The 17,695-nt window shown below is 42.8% G+C and overlaps 1 protein-coding gene across 8 annotated transcripts in view; it reads right to left on the reverse strand.

The window, feature by feature from the left end:
- The window catches only part of LOC145410195 (uncharacterized), a 118,623-nt gene that overhangs the window by 78,410 nt on the left and 22,518 nt on the right, over positions 1–17,695 (reverse strand). For 5 of the 8 annotated variants that reach the window (XM_080280397.1, XM_080280396.1, XM_080280401.1 and 2 more), the window contains exons 2-3: positions 6,411–6,497; positions 679–858 (exon numbers count right to left, since the gene is read on the reverse strand). In XM_080280397.1, coding sequence (XP_080136523.1) covers positions 679–858; positions 6,411–6,494 — 264 coding nt within the window. In that variant the 5' untranslated portion in view covers positions 6,495–6,497. Of the gene's footprint in view, positions 1–678; positions 859–6,410; positions 6,498–14,846; positions 14,929–17,695 lie in introns of those variants that run through there. The other 3 variants (XM_080280395.1, XM_080280399.1, XM_080280400.1) reach the window with 3 other exon arrangements.

A 17,695-nucleotide genomic window follows, 5' to 3' on the forward strand; every position in this document is an offset into this window, starting at 1 on the left:
CTTTCATGTGGGGACCTCAAGGCTATAGTCCCAGTAGCCTCCACCCTCCCCTTTAATCCGGCTCTGGTCAGTCGAGCAGTGGTGTAGTCAATGCTAAGGTGCTAGTGGCCACCCCTGAAATGTGCATGGTCACCCCATTGGCTACCCCAGTTTTTCTGGGGAATAGCCCTGGAACCCACTGAAGATTTCCCCAAGGGCCACCCCACAGTTAGGCTTGGTTACCCCTTGGTCAACCGCCCTTTTTGTACAGTCCTAACTATGGCCCTGCATTCGATAGCCACAAATCCGTTTTAACTTGCTGGTATGACTGCTTGTTATGTGCATGCGATAGCTTAAGTCTAGCCAAACGTTTTTATTCTTGGAAGTATTTCGACTCGGTCTTTTGTCATTTGAGGGCCTGATCTCTTCGACACTCGGCATTTTATTTCGTCCAACTTGCCTAACTGTAATTCACCAAAGTGGTGGGTGACACTAGATGACATGAACTTTGTCATCCAGTGATTTCTACTGAAAATGCCGCATACAGATCGCTTTACCTTTATGAAGATCCAAAGTTACTAAGGTAAATGCACAAGGACAAAGAAACTCTGCAAAGTTTATGCTGCAGTGGATGTCAAAGAAAACGTTGGTCATGAAAGAAAACAATCATTTTAGAGGGGTGACTATTTCATTACTCACCTCCTCCTTTTCAGGGGTGGCAGTGTGAGCCGCTACCTGACTGGAGGAGTAGGTAGAGGAGGTCTCGGGTGTAGGGCTGGAGGCTGTGACCATTGGTAACTCTACACTGGACTCTACCTTACCACTCTCCGACACCACACGAGCACCCACAATGCACAATCCTTCAGTTTCATGCACAGTCTGCAACCAAGGTTAAAGGGAAGAAAAAAAGGAAAACAAGAAGACACAAAAAAAATGTTGCAGTGCCAATATATCGTCATAGGGATACTTGGATGATTGGTTGGTGTGTTTAGGCAGAAAGGAAGAGTTAAGAGTTGAGTAAGAAGTTTATTCACAAGATTAGCGTGTGGAAGTTAAATATTTTACAATAATGAGGGTAATTTAGTTTACTTCAGGGACGAATTAATGTGACAATTTGTCATATATATTAGTAATTATCAAGGATTTATGAGTCCTTAGCTTCATATAATATAATGTGTCATACGGTACATGAGTAAGTCATCATTATATATCTGGGATGTGTCAAAATACCACAGTCTTTTTCACTCTTCTGGCGCTGTAAATTTGAGAAAAATGACACATCAGCGAAACTAGTAACAGCAAAGTTAAGCGGACAGACTATATAAATTTACCACGACCTAAATATTAAAGAAAAGCGTCAAAAAGTTGATATATAAGGAAGACTTGCTGCAAATGCATGATGCTGATGACGAAATATCATTAGAGTCATTGTACCAAACTAAACTGCTATTACTATTATCCTCTCCTATGCCCCCCCCCTCCCCACTCACCACCAGTAGAGTGGGTGGGGAGGGGCGGGGCCACTTCAGAAAGGGGGCGGGGCTTAAAAGACAACTTCCCTGACGGTGACTATGGGATTTTCCTCGACTGAATAAAATCGTCTGGTGTTAGCATACAGATTCCCACGTACACCAACTGCAGGGAACTTTGATGTGTATTGGAAATGTATTTAACTAGATCAATTGTTAGAGGGTAATTAAGCCAGGTAACTAACAGAGGCTTACGATTTGAGAAGGGGAGGTTCTGTGACTTGCTCCTCCTTTCGCTGAGGAGTGTCTGGAAATCATTTTTAAAGATTTGACTCGACTGTTTCTCTCAGTTAAATGTAATCTTCAGGACTTAGGGCAATGTTCTTGGTGACATTGGAGCTTTCAAAGTCCCATTTCCGCAGCGATTTATTTTACATTTTACACCTTCCTTACCTTTGCTACGTTACTGAGGGAAGCTACCAAGAGAATATTAAGGTGTAAAATGCAGAATAAATCGCTCAGGGAGAGGTGCTACGAAATCTCCACTTAGAACCATCAGCCGCAGGAAGAGTTAAGTGACCAGGGATAAAATACAGCGGGTAATAACAGTGTGATATAATGATTGGTGATGAAAATTTAATTGTCTTAAGTAAAAGCCTTTAACTGCGAAAGATAACCGCAGTATAAGGTTAGTTTGGCTCTGATTATTATTATTATTATTATTATTATTATTATTATTATTATTATTACTAGGACTGATATTTTTGGAACAACCCCAGTATTTTATTCCAGTTAAACAAGACAACTTTATTCAACTGAGAGTGAATCATAGGGGCCTTGAGCCCTAAGACAACATGAACCCTTTAATGATCGGAACTATTCTATTCCTATTTTATGCCAACTAATACCACGAGGGAAAAAAAAAGGGGGGGGGGATGGAGACGAGAAGGAGGAGGAAGAGAGGAAGGGAGACAGCAGGGAGGGAGGAAGAATTGAGGGAGAATAGAAAAAAGGGAGGAGGGGAATGAGGATAGAAGGAAAGGGATGGAAATGAGGAGGGAAGAAAGGGGAGGAGGGAAAAAGGATGCAAGAGTGGGGAGGATAGAGAAGGGGAGGGGAAGGGGAGAGGAGGAATAGTAAGAGGGGGGAGAGGAAGGGTATACAATGGCGAAGGGGGGGGTTGGGGTGCAGAAGAGGTGGAAGGGAGTAAGGAAAAATGAAAAGGTGGGGTAGGTATTAAAAACGAGGGGTGGGGGGAAGGGAGGCGGGGGGGGGATGGGGAAAGGAGGGGAAAATAAAATCAAAAATATATTACTGGGAGAGGAAAGGGTAGGAAGAAAGGAAGGTGGGAGGCAGATGAAGAAGAAGAAAAGGGGAGGGGGAGGGAAGAAGGGAGGAGAGAGGGACGGGAAATAGGGGAGGGGGAGGGAGGGAGGGGGGTATAAAAGGGGGGAGGGGGGCTGGCAGACGGACCACTCTGACGTCACCAATTCACAGTGCCAAGTTGTCGTAACCCACACCACACGACGCGGCCTAGGATTACACCGGCTCTCTCTCTCTCTCTCTCTCTCTCTCTCTCTCTCTCTCTCTCTCTCTCTCTCTCTCTCTCTCAATAAAGATAGTCAATTATTACAACTCTAAAACATAACCCCAGCTGCGTCCAATGATTTTATTCAACTGAGAGTAACTTTAGGAGTCTCAGGGTATTAAACTGTAACTATTAACCCTCTCAGCGGTCGGGAAAACTCTAGCACTCCATTCCTACTAACGCCAGACGATTTTATTCAGCTGAGAGTGGGTCATAGGAGCCTGGGAGAGTTCATTTCATCCCACCTTGTTCCTCCACCCCACAGCACCAGCAGGCAGGTAATGAAGGAAAATACAGGTGAAGGAAATAACAGGTGTCATTCTATCTCATGCTTTATTCCGTCACTCAGGGTCACTCTCCTACATGCATTCTAACCCCTTCAGTCCAATGACCTGTTCTTCAGTGCATTCTTCTTGCCTCCAGACGATTTTATTTAATTTGTGGGGATTTTTTTATCGAATAATTAAGGCTAGACAGATTTTTCGATATTCATTTTATTTTTTTTTTTTTCGAATGAGTTGTGTTACATAGATTTCTTATTTATATTTTCTGGGTTACATAGATTTTCTTCTTTTCTCTTTTCGGGAGATGGATAGAGGGGTTGAGGGACGTTCGTTTAACCAAGGTAGTCCCACCGCTTGGTTATGTCAGTGCCACCACGTGAAGGCGTCCATCTTCGGCACTGTCTGGAGATAACAAGAATAAGATAAAAAAAGAAGGTCATTGTACTGGAGGAGGTTGAAAAGGATATGAAAAGTCAGCAGTCACAACAAGAACACCATCAGGAAGCGTCCGCACCGCACGCTTGCTGGTGCGGGAGGGAGTTTTGCGTCACTTTAATACGTACAAGGTGCGGGAGAGAATTCCCATGACTTACGGTGATGCAGAACCCCCGCCCGCACCAGCAGGCTTAGGACAGTATTCTCATGGGTTAAGGAAGCTCCCTAACACCTTTCCCTGAGCGATTTATTTAATTTACCACACCTTACTGTCCTATTCTGTGTTACGTAAGTGCTTCCAGTATCGCCATACTCTACATAAATAACGCACGAAAGGATATCAACCAGCCATATCTAAAAAAACAAATAGCTAAGGAATAGGTGTTAGGGAGCTTCCTTACCCAGCGAGATTACAGGTCTTGGAGGATGAATGACCACTAAGATATGAAAAAAAGTCCCACAGAGCAGTTATAAAGGCGATTTTTTTCCCTAAATGTGTCGCGCAATTTCTTTTTTCTAAACTACGCAAAATTGAGGATAAAGCCTTTGTAGGATTCGCGTATCCCTTTATTCTTATTATTATTATTTTTTTTTTTTACTGAGCTCTATTCTCTCATGGAACTAAATATTTCGTAACACTTTTTCCAGAGCGATTTATTCTCCATGGTACACCTTCCTCTTGCCTCTGTGTGTCCCTTACACATTTTTCATTTTTTATATAATTTGTAGCCGTAACATACAAGAGGATATATGTAGCTGTAATAGGCAGGATAAATCGCTAAGGAAGAGGAGTTGCGAAACCGAAGCAAACGGGGATACAAGCCTAAAAAACTACTATGACGGGAATAAAGTAAAGCAAGAATCCCTGTGTCGTCTGGAGTGTCATGTGAGTTTATTTTTTGTTTTGTTTTTTTTCTTTTTGAGAGAGAGAGATGGAGTGTTGGTTAGCTCTAGTTATAATGTCGTGGTGAAAAAGGCAGGTATATTATTTAAAAAATCAGCTAAGCAACGGTATTAACATGTAATTAAAGAACATGTTAAAATGATGCCATAGATTGTTAGTTCAGAATTTGATGATAATTCTGAAAACAAGCCAAGAATAAATTTACTCAACTACAACTAAAAAAAATATCTTATGAATGATTTTAGAAGTTATAATATAAAGATATCCACATTTAGTATTCTTGCTCTGACCACAATACAGCAATTTGTTAATCGATTTTGTGATGCAGTTAGCCAAAAGATTACCCACTGCAAGTTAATGATGCTTAAGGTGACACTCCAGCCGTTTTACCTAGAACTGTGTCTTTACTGCATCAACTCGCGCTTTACCTAGAGAAATAGCGCGACTTTAACCCAATATTAGGTGGTAGACTTCTGCTGTGACTAGTCTTTTAAACGAAATAAAGCCAGGGATCCCGAAATAAGTGGATCTTGAGTTTGGACTTTTTTCTCATCTATCTTTGGAAGGAAAAAGTATTGTAGGTTTTTAGACGAGTTGTATCTTGGATTTTTTTTCTTGATTTCTTTGCTTTTTCTTCTTTTTCTTTTGTTTATTCTTTGTTTTATCGTTTTCCTTTTTGCTTTCTTTTTTCTTTTCTTCGTTTTTTTTTTTTTTGGGGGGGGTTTCTTTCCTTTTCTTTCTTTTTGTTTATCTTTTTCTTATCTATATATATATATTTTTCTTTCCTTATTTCCTTTTTTTTCTTCTTTTTCCTTTCTTTACACAGCAGTAAACATTCCCTGCTCTCGGTAAAACAGCCTTTGTGTCACTTGTATATAAAGCCGAATTTAATAAAACTGGGGGTGGTTTTTTTGACCCCTTCAGCGTCATGACCTTTTTTTTTTTTTATTTATTTTTTTTTTTTAGCACTAAGACGATTTTACTCAACTTAGGGGACGATTTTCGAACTAGAGGGGTTTTTAGTTGTCTTCTTTAACCCCTTCAGCACGAGAGGCCTTAGTCAAAGTTGAAGGAAACCGTCTTGGAGATTTCAGGAATAAAGTGAGAGAGAGAGAGAGAGAGTTACCGGATTAAAGTGCTAAATCCCTTCAATCCCCTGACGCATTTCCATTATCAATCTTACCCTCTCCAGACGATTTTATTCAGGACAAGAGAGACTTTCCGTACGGAGGGGGGTAAGATAAAGCCCTCAGCAACCCCTTCACTCCCAGGACGTTCTCCCACGCTGAATAAAATCGTCCGGAACGTTAAAAATAAAGCAGAAAATAAGGTACTTTTTATTCTGCTCAGGAAGAAGACGATTTTAGTCAGCTGAAGGGAGATGTAGTTGCGTGGCTATGACAGACGAATTAGGACTGAATTAAAAGCATCTAGTTAAAAAAATCCATCCTTGGCTTAAGAAAATCGTCTGGAGATAGCAAGAGTAAGGAAAGGGTTGTATTCTGCGTGGGTATGGTGACTCCGCAACACTTCCTCCTTAGCGACTTATCCTGAGCATAACACCTGATTATCTTATACATTATCGATGGAAATTAAATCAACAGCGAGAAGATATACGGTAATTAGTGTATAATGGAAAACAAATCGCTTAGGAACAGGTGTCACGGAGCCCCACAATCCCGCTAAGAATGCAGGCTCTCCAAACCACGTCATCGGGCTGAAGGGACAGGTATTGGGTGCACTGGGTTTACCTTCGTTGCGGTGTGTGTAGATGTGGATTCCATCCTCGCCGCTTCGTCCGTACTGGCCACCCCCGACGCCACGCTGTCTCCCATTCTCTGTTGGCGCCAGAGAAAGTCACAGAAAAGTAAGGAATAACGAGAAAACATGTACACACACACACACACACACACACACACACACACACACACACACACACACACACACACGTAATCAGAAGCGGGTGCAAAAGACTCCCCCACCTGCACAGTCTTCACCCCTCTCAGGTAATTAAAATCATCAGGTGTTCGCTGCAATAAATACCAGAGTTGCCCCAGTCATAAGACGGCCTTTTGTACCAGGATTAACAGGCCAATTGTACCAGCATTAACACCCTCAGGCTTCTGTGATCCATTCTCAGCTACACCCGATCATTTGGTATTTAGTGAAGGAGAATATTGGAGTGTTTTCTACCGTGAGAGAATTAAAGCACAGCCAGTTTTGTTCCTGATGCAGAGGTGAATCCGCGTCAGTGACAAGGAAAACACCCAAATTTTCCCCCAACGATCGTCTGTTTTGCAGTCAAGGTCCCTAAGTCAATTTTAGTTTCAAACACACCAGGGAAGAACTTTTTTTCCCCTTCTTTCTCTCTTCTTATGCAGGGAAGGAGGCTCTCTTCTTTATACCAAGGAGAAGGAGGAGGTCGTAGAATATTACCTCCTCAGTCTTAAACCCACAGTGAAAGAGGGAGACAGAAATCAAGCATCAGGATGAGAATGGGGAAGAAGGAGTAAATAAGAGGAAGAGGTGATAGGCATAAGTATATTCTACGTAAAAAAAATCAGTGGATACAATTAACACAAATTCAGCATCAAGGAATAAGTTTTGAATGATACCTGTGTGTGTGTGTGTGTGTGTGTGTGTGTGTGTGTGTGTGTTTTCCTTATACTGGGTCTGTCTGCTGTACTCGAAGATGGTCTGTTTTATTAATAGTCCTTCTAGCATTCGGAGAAAAGGGGAGGGAGGAGATGCAGATGGATAAAAATAAACTGGTGTTGTAGACGGCTGGTGTGTATGGTATAGCCACACTACACATTGCACTACACCATACTTCAACACTCACACAAATAAATGAATAAATAAATAAAGCGATAAGCAAGTAAAATAAAGAAGAAAATTTAAAAAAATCCAAAATAAATCCATATCAACCTCTTGAATCTTATCACGGATTCTTTAATTTACCTCCCAAGCAATTTATTTCGCTTTTGGACAGACTTCTTGAGGTGAAATGATAATCCTTTCCTCAATTTCCTTTCATCTATGGGACTCGCTCAAATTAATGAAAAATGTCATCGGAGGGAAGGGGGTTGGAAATAATAAAGACTATGAGGAATTTTTATGCTTTTGTCAGTGAATCGCTCCCACATACCGTAATTCTATGATCCTTCAACTGACACTTTTCTCCCTTCACAATACAGCATAATCTGTGTCAACATTCATCTTGTGGAGAATGATTGCTCAGTAAGGCATGAGAGGGGAATATTTTTTTTCTTTTTTTCCTGCAAGAAGTTGGGAGAGATAGGAAAAAAAGAACCTTTGTACTGGATGCGGAGGAAAAGACAGATTCCATAGTGGCTGGTCTTGAACATATTAATTTCGGTGGCATATATAAAGCTTTTGATATTGGAAAGACAGATATTTTTCCGATTTCTCAATTCTTCGTCCACAGTCTAACTTGGTTCAGGTAGTGCACAATGACTGGTACTACTACGCCACAGTCATTGCGTACGCTTAGTCTTACGAAGGATCCCAACCCATCTTTAGGCAAGTGTACCGCTGAGGGACGTAATATAGTTTCTCCCTTTACAGTTTAATTCCTGTAGTTCGATGGCAGAAAGAGACAGTGGCTCTAACTCTTCTCTACAGCACTTTTTTGTGACTGGCAATGTGTTCTTGTGCAGTGGCTCTAGCTCTTCTCCACAGCACTTCTTCGTGACTGGCACTATGTTCTTGTGCTAATCTCTTCCTACAACTCAGCATTCAAAGTGGAGAGACTTCAGTTTTAGGTCAAGTTATCATGAAGAGACTATACTTTGATCCGATCCCACAAAGTTAACCCTCTGTATCCGATGACGATTTCTACAGACCTCGCTGGCTTTGGTGAAGGAAGTAGACGGAACGATGGCATCTCAGAGGGTCACTTGCCTCCTCTTTACGGCCATTACTCCCGGCCTCAAAGGAGCGGCCAGCCCGAGCCAAGACGCGCGGTGACGGCCGAAGCGGAATGTCTTGGGAGGAAGGTGGGGGACGTCTGCAGTAACTTCGACATGAATTCTTGAGGTGCCACGAGAGAGCTATTTATTTTTATCATCTTTATTATCAATTATATCATCAGCATTGGTCTTGTCTTCATGTACGTAAATTAATATACTTCGGTGACGTCTTCATCGTTCAATTCCTCCTATATTTCCATTTTTTTCACGACAAGGATAGAATTTTCGAACTGGAGGGGTTAGAGACAGCCTCGAAAAACCCCTTCAGTACGAGAGGCCTTTCCTAAGCTGAAGAAAATCGTCTGGTAAAAGCAAGAAGAAGGAAATAGTCACTGGAATTCAAGGGGTTAAACACTAAAAAAAAAAAAAAAGTGATTATTGTCTTAACTTTAACCTCTGCTTCAAATTTCACGGGTTTTATGCAGGTTATGATTCGAAGCAATTATTGCAAATCTATTTTAATTCCTCCATACTCTCGGTCTGCCTCTCCTCCCCCTCCCATGCACGTCACTCCCACATACCCCCTTAATCATTCCTTCCTACCCTGGCTTTCCACACACCACACCACCACCATTGATACTGTGGGTTTATTTGGCTCACTCACACACACACACACACACACACACACACACACACACATACAGAGTAGTGACCAGGTTTGTGAGAGAGAGAGAGAGAGAGAGAGAGAGAGAGATGACTTGAACACAGAAATGGGTGAGAATTAGTGACGGTGACAGAGGGAATGTAAGTGAGTGAAAGAGGGGAGAGACAGATAGACAGACAGACAGAGAAAGAGAGAGAGAGAACAATGACCAGCGTCCCAGAATAACACTGATTCATAACTTGGCCTGGGGGTTGTTCAGGTTTTTGTTCATATTCGTCAGTATAATTAGCATGAATGGCTGTTAACCTCATTATTATTTCATTCTCTCCTCTACCTTACCATTTACCTGTAACCTGGTGTATGCAGGTGTTTTTTAATTTGTTTTTTCCTTTCTCTATTCATCTGTAAAAAAAAAATCAGAACTCAACTGCAGTCCTTTCACCTTAACTTGGCCCAGATTTTTTCTTTTTGAAGCTTTTTTTTTTCACATGACTCAAAGGCAGAAAAAAGACAATACAGTGGCTCTATACCCTTCCCATAGCACTTCTTCGTGACTGGTATCACATTCTAGTATTAATCTATGGTTACACCTCTGCTTTCAAGACGGAGATGGCAATATTTGGCCAGGTTAGAGTAAAACGAATATTTTTTTAAAACGTTTTTCTGTAGGATTTTTTGTCAGCGTATTCCTGCTACATCCAGATTTTTTTTTTTTTTTTTTAACCTCTGAGGCGATTTATCGAAATTGGAAGGGTTCAGATATAGATCGGTATAGCTCCGTAACACCTTTTCCTAAACGGTTTATTTTGATTCATACACCTTACTGTCCTCTTCTGTGTCATGTAAATCCTTCCAATATCGCCATACTTTACATAAACAACGCACAAAAGAGTACTAACCAGACGCATCCAAAAATAAATCACTAAGGAAGAGGTGTTTGGGGACCTCCTCAACCGACGAGAATACGGGCCATGGCCTTCATTAATTTCTTCACTAATAGGCATCTTCTAAGGTGAATAAAATCGCTTGTCGGGGCCTAGAAGAAAACTACCAAGACTCTATTACACTACAGAGGTTAGAGAGGTGATTCAGGTGAGCGGAAGTGTTGTGATTTTATAGAAAGATTTATTTTGACCTCGTAAATTCTTCGTCTACACAATTCCGTTTCTAGACTAAGCAAAATAAAACAGCAAAATTTGAGATTTGTTATAAATACTCAATAGGTTCTTTCCTCCCCGTTTTTAGACCCATAAATTCACTGCACTTTTCTGACTAGTATGTAGACTCAGAAAACCAATCAGGAAAAAATGTACTTCTAAGTTTACCCAGTACATCATAGCCTGGCAGGGCCCTGGTGGATCCGCATACGAGTATGTTATTGGAACTGGGCGGGTTTATTTGGGTGGGCAACGGTAAACACACTCCACTGGCAGTATTACCAAGATTTATCAAAACTGGACCCGTATCGTCTGCGAAACGTGGATGAAAAAATGGCTTTGTGTTGATGAATTTAACGAGACCAAAAGAAGCTGACTTAGACTTCCAATAAAAGAAAATCAGTGGCATATAAGCTATACTTAGAATACATAAAAAAAAATAGAAGTATGTCACATCTACTATTTAACGGCACATTAGGAGGTGAAGGTAAGGGTTTCAACAAGAATTACTTCATCTACCTACTACAATTAAATAACCAAATCTATACCGACTGTCTGCCACTACTGTCTCCTGTGTCACCGTCTGCGCTTTGTATCTGTCCAACCTTCCTTCTAATCTACATCAAGTCCATCTACTTTTTCACCATCTGAGCCTTGTATCGTTCCTACCGTCTTCCTAAATCCTAAACCTCCCTATGTTACCCTTTTCTCTTTTACAAACTTTCCTCCTTCTTCAGTAAAGGAACTCCCTCGACTCAACCCTCTCCTCATGTACCCTTCCACCTGAAACACATTATGTCTCCGGAATGGCCTTTACCTCAGCAAATGAAACTAAATATTTAAAAATCGATAAAAAAGGCACCTACCCCACATAATCAAGGTCCCTCCGTTGGTAGTTTGTTTTTCCAAGCAGTCACTACCTCATTGATACCCCACACTTGCTTTGCCACGGCGGTATATTGCCAAGGAGAGGAGGACGGGATAGAGGCCACGAAATTTCCCTTCCTCATATCGTATACCCAGACCAGTCATCTTTCTTAGGAACTGACTTGCATTGGCTTTGATTTTAAGATATTGTAATTGATTCCATAACTCTCTCTCTCTCTCTCTCTCTCTCTCTCTCTCTCTCTCTCTCTCTCTCTCTCTCTCTCTGTACTGCTAATTTTTGCCCCTCCACTGCACACAAAACATATAACCACTAGCGATTTGAAACTGGAGTAGTAGGAGAGTTTCTGCGGCCTCCTCTCCCCAGTATTCAGTAGACTATTTTATACTCCTGATACATCGTTTCATATACGCTTTAACGCTGAAGGGTATAAGGTGAAGGACAGACTGAAGGAATATAAGTTGAGAGAACTGGGCTAAGAAATCCAAGTAGGAGGGCGAATTTGCTGGAAAGAAAAACTGCATGAGAGACTGTTTTGCTGTTTTTAGTGGTTACATTTCAGATATCTTCCTTAAGAATTATATCGGCCAAGAAGTAGATCTATATACTGTACGGTAGTTGGTAGATGACACAGGAGATAATTAGGAAGGCGTAGAAAACCAGATACTAAGGTACTGAACATTGGAGAGTACCGTAACAATGAAAGAACTGTTGAACGTTATAGCTAATGTCTCCTGTTCGAAAAAAATTCTATCTTATCCAGAATAAAGTCGTCTGGAGATGCCAAGATATACACGAGAAAGACATCATTGTACTGAAGTTGTTAAGGAAAACTCAGGAAAAAAACAGAAGTGTGCAAAGTGACATAAAAATCACCGGATTAAACCAGATTAAAAGAACGAGAGAAAACCTTTGTAATCATAGAGGAAATAGGACAAAACACACACATACACACACACACACACACACACACACACACACACACACACAGGAAAAGGTACGCATTAAACAAACCCCAGAATAAACACGGAGGTAAATGCGTGCTAATCATAGAGGCCTGAGGTATCGACTATCGCATTCCCAAGAGGCGAGGTGAGACTGGCTAAACACTGAGCCCCTTCACACCAGGAGAGGGTCGGGGTATAGCAAGGGAGCTGAGGTGAAGGCGTTTTGGGGGGTTACTCAAGGATCCGTATCTTCAAGGTCATACTATACCCTATTCACCTTAACCTGGCACAGATTATCGACCTTTTCCAGCTTATTTCACGTCGCTTGATACTATGCCTCTACATCATGCCCATAGCACCTCTTCGTCGCTAGCTTTATATTCTAGTGTTAGTCTGTAGCTATAATTCAGTAATCAAGTTGGAGACAAGGCAATTTTAGGCCAAGTTAAAATAAAAGGGGTATAAATATGTAACACTAATTTCTGTGTATTTGTTATCCCTCGTGAAGATAATTATTTCACCCTGTATTTGCAGTTATAATAGTTCCTGGGGGCTGAGTTTAAGGTGTGCGAGTATTTGGGCGTTGCTTCAAGATCTGCACAGCCAAGGTCGGGGGTCGAGGTTCTTGCTGTTGTGACTTCGTGGCTCATCTGAATGTGAAATAGGTGAACTGCAGGCTGAAGTGACCCCTCTGCAGTCCACCATTCTCCTTTCGAGGGATAGGGAAGGAGCTGAGGGACGTTTTGTGTACTTAGTCAGCGAAGCCATCACGTGAAGATCTTCCTCTCCAGCACCGAGTTAGAGGTTATGTAGGGTAGACATGAGCAGAGAGGGGCTGGTATAGTTAGCATAATTATACCTATGGCCTATGTAGGGGTCATTAAAGCGAATAGTAACTGAGAGATTAAGAACTGGGAGATTCTGTGTCGTCCACCTCATACCCGGAGAAAGGTGGGAGTTTAGACAGGTGAGGTGAGCAGCTGGCCAAGGTGAATGCGTACTTGGGTCTTACTTCAGGATCTGTAGCGTCAAGGTCAAGCGGATTTTTTTGTTTATTTTTCTTTTTTGGACTGAGGCGTAGACGTGACCTGGGTAAGGCAGGAACGTAGGAGACCAAGTTGACGCCTACCAAGTGACACAAGAAAAGAAAAAAAAAAGAAAGAAAGAGAAATGATAGTATGTGTAATGTACTTTTAGTGACTCTGTAGATTTAGTAACACCTCTTCCTTGGCGATTTTTTCTGCACATTACATCTCATTACCTTCTTGTATATTACTGAAGGAAATTATGTCCATATATAAACAACATAACACACATAAGTCTGCTAATGTACGTCGAATAAATCGCTAAGGAAGTGGTGTTGCGAGGCCTCCCATAACACCCACAACACTGCCTTGTAACCTAAGCTGAAAATTTAGTATTCGTGTGCAATATATCACCCTCTCTCTCTCTCTCTCTCTCTCTCTCTCTCTCTCTCTCTCTGTGTGTGTGTGTGTGTGTGTGTGTGTGTGTGTGTGTGTGTGTGTGTGTGTGTGTGTGTGTGTGTGTGTGTGTGTGTGTGTGTGTGACCGCGTGTGTGTATCCAAGCTTACACTCAGTTATTACAAGCTTCCTCTTTGATTAACCAGGTGTGGGTAAGCGAGGACCAAACTGTTTACAGGTGTGACAGAGAGTAAATATTGTCACAGGTGTTCCCAGGTGCTCCAGGTGACATTAATTAACACCCAGCAAAGGCAAGTGTATCTCAGGTGTTCCAAGGTGCTCCAGGTGACATTAATTAACACCCAGGAAAGGTCAGTGTATTTCAGGTGTAAGGTGCTCCAGGTGACAGTAATTAACACCCAGCAAAGGTAAGTGTATTTCAGGTGTTCCAAGGTGCTCCAGGTGCCATTAAGTAACACCCAGTAAAGGTCAGTGTATTGCTGCTTCCTCAGGTAAACGCTGTCATCTAATATCATTTTACCCACATCTTGGCGTAGGGCCCCTGGGTTAGGCTACTGTATAGCAATATTCTTGAGAGCCAAAAGATCGTAAAGGGTGATCTCTCTAAACTCTTCTCCGACCGTGTACAGCTGATTTTGCGTAACGGAAAGAAGTTATCAAAGAGAAGGTAAACTTGCTTTTTAGCCGGATAGACGAGTGTGGAACAAGCTGGGTGAATGAATAGCAAAGAAACTTACACCCTCGAAGAAATTATAATGAAAGACCTATCAACTGCACGAGGGTCAATTAGGAAATACATTTTTCCCAAGTCCCAATCTTTCCTTACTATACGACCCACAGTAGTCGATGCTACAACCTCGTTAAAATTTGTACTGCCGAGTGAATAGGGAAACAACCTATGCCCAGGAGTCCAACCGGCCCTAAAATCGGACTCAAGTTCTTTCAGCTGCGAGGTATATCCCCCCTGAGTTCAGTGGCCTTACACGCCTCACTCCGGCACCTGTCGTCGAGTGTCAATGGTTGATGCTCACAGGATAGTCGCAAAGTAGCTGGGGTTTTAGAGGAGCGACCATTTACGTGAGGTGGGAAAAGGTGGCGTCGGAGGGAGGAGGGAGGGGAGGGATTACTGGGTGTGGAGTAAGACTGGAAGGAATATACCGTCAGGAGATGTGGTACCAGGTGGGTGTGATGTCTGGCAGGCTTGGAGTGTGATGTCTTTGGTCACTGCGTGGTGTGGCATGATGTATGAGCCGGGAAATGAACAAGTGGAGCATATACTCATGTTCACTGATTGGCCATAAAGGTTAATTATATCCATTTTAGTTTTAAAAACGCAGTTCAGTATCTCATACACTGTTCCTCCTATAAGTTTGCAGAGTTATACTCTCTCTCTCTCTCTCTCTCTCTCTCTCTCTCTCTCTCTCTCTCAGATATATATATATATATATATACATATATATATATATATATATATATATATATATATATATATATATAATGAGGGTGAGGGCATAAAAAAGGTGTTGATGGTAGGGCGTGAGGGTGAGGTAATGGGGGTGGTGGGTGGGGTGAGAGGCCGGGGATCTATTTCACCGTATAAACAAACCTCTACCTCCTTCTGGGTGTCCTTGCCTCTCCCCCACCCCCTGCACCACACTTTCCTCCTCTTCCTCCTCTGCACTGCCTCATACCTCCTCCCACACGTATCTTCCCTCTTCCCACTGTCTCCCTCCACTTTTCACCACAATGGGCGCAGATTTACTTCTAGAATGTGGAGGTACTTAAAAATATCAAGACAGTCAGATATGCAGTATCGGCAATGGGGAAATATTAATCGTTCCTGACGCTACTGAACGTGGGTATGTTTGGCGTTACCCAGCATGCAGTACCCCCTCCCCCCCGCCAAAAAAAAAAAAAAAAAAGCATTGGTCGTGAAAGTGTTGAGATTAGTTACTATTTTCATATCGCGCCATTAAGGCATTTGATCTGTATTTTCTGCACTCTGTTTTGAAGCAACTACCTTCAAGGAAAATGAGGGTATATTGACTTCTTGTACCAGCCAAATAGCATGATGGAAACGTGTCTATGAATGCATGTAAAGGTGTGTGTGTGTGTGTGTGTGTGTGTGTGTGTGTGTGTGTGTGTGTGTGTGTGTGTGTGTGTGTGTGTGTGTGTGTGTGTGTTATTTATTTTATGACCTGTCTCACCTGACGTAAACACAACTTTTCACACTCCCTTACTCTTCTGGTTCCTCTCCCTTACCTCCCCTCTAACCCCTCCCTCCTCCTCCTCCCCTCTAACCCCTCCCTCCCCCTCCTCCCCTCTAACCCCTCCCTCCCCCTCCTCCCCCCTCCCTCCATCTTTCCTCCTCTCTCCCTCCCCTCTCCCTTCACTTCTGCTCACTCTGCATACTCCATCACCTCCCTCTCCAAGTTTCTCATTATTTTTCACCATCTTCCCTCCATCATCATCCCATCCTTCTTTTCTTAATTGCTCATCACCTAAACATTCTCTCTCTCTCTCTCTCTCTCTCTCTCTCTCTCTCTCTCTCTCTCTCTCTCTCTCTCTCTCTCTCTCTCTCTCTCTCTCTCTTTCTCTCTCTCTCTTGGGGAATATCGCTCAACATTAGCAAGAAAAAAATTTAAAAGTTAACAGCACTGAAGGGAACTATTGCTAGTACGCAGTTACGAGAGAGAGAGAGAGAGAGAGAGAGAGAGAGAGAGGTGGAGGGAGGGGGGAGATGAGAGACAGTGTGATTTAGGCCTGACTGAGGGGAGGGGAGGGGAGATGGCCGGAAAGAGGGGAAAAACACAAGGATGAGGGGGTGGTGAGGAATGTGGTGAGTAGGGAGGATGGGGAAGAACAGGGAGGGTGTGCCAGGGAGGCTTAAAAGAAAGGGAGATGTATGTGAACAGGGCGGAGGGAAACTTAGGCGGAAACTGGAGAAACAGAACGAGAAGAGGGACAACAGCAGAGGAAAATGAAGGGAAAAAAATGAATCTGAGAAAGGGGAACATTTTATTTTTATTTTTTGTTATCGTCTTTTGCCTCTAGCCTATAATTTGGTTTTGAAGATAATCCGCTTCCATCCGAATTAATCTGTCTGAATATAATCGCTGAGTGGTAGATAAAACAGATTTCAAAGTATGTTCTCGGTCGGAAGGGGTTTGGGGGGAGATATTTCTGGTCTCTTCCACTTGAGAGACGTGTTGGAGAGGGAGGTGTTGGAGAGAGAGGTGATGGAGAGGGAGGTGATGGAGAGGGAGGTGTTGGAAGGGGAGGTGTTGGAGAGGGAGGTGTTGGAGGGGAAGATGGTGGAGTGGGTGGTATTGGAGAGGGAGGTGTTGAAGAGGGAGGTGTTGGAGGGGGAGGTGTTGAAGAGGGAGATGTTGGAGGGGGAGGTGTTGGAGAGGGAGATGTTGGAGGGGGAGGTGTTGGAGAGGTGGTGTTTAGAGAGGGAGGTATTGAAGAGGGAGGTGTTGGAGAGGGAGGTGTTGGAGAGGGAGGTGATGGAGAGGGAGGTGTTGGAGGGGGAGCTGTTGGAGAGGGAGATATAGAAGAGGGACGCCTTCACGTGGTGGCACAGGTACAATCGGGCGAATCAACTTCCTGCTAATATAAACCTCCTTCAATTAATGGGCTGCAGGAGGAGGGCAATTTTCATCCTGCAGTCCACCGGGATCACGCTTTACCTGAGCCTGGGATTACAAGTGCTTCTACTTTTCTACCTGAGAGGAGGGGGGGGGTTTCCTGGGCCGAAAAAAAAATCGTCTGACGTTAGGTAGAAGGAAAAAGGCTTTATAGCACTGTAAGCTGTCGAGGTGAATGGAGAGAGAGAGAGAGAATGAACGTGATGCAGAGAGTTAGTGCTGTGAGACAAGTGGTGGAGGTGGTCTAAGAGAGTGACCATTAATGCCAGTGTTTCCCCATTATATAGTAAAGAAAGAAAATGGGATTAGGAAGTGTGTAATGTGTACTCAATACTGGGTCATGTTAAATCCTATGCC

The sequence above is a fragment of the Coenobita brevimanus genome, chromosome 84 (assembly GCF_032717465.1).
Source record: "Coenobita brevimanus isolate Jiangsu-jjx chromosome 84, ASM3271746v2, whole genome shotgun sequence".
NCBI lineage: Eukaryota > Metazoa > Arthropoda > Malacostraca > Decapoda > Coenobitidae > Coenobita > Coenobita brevimanus.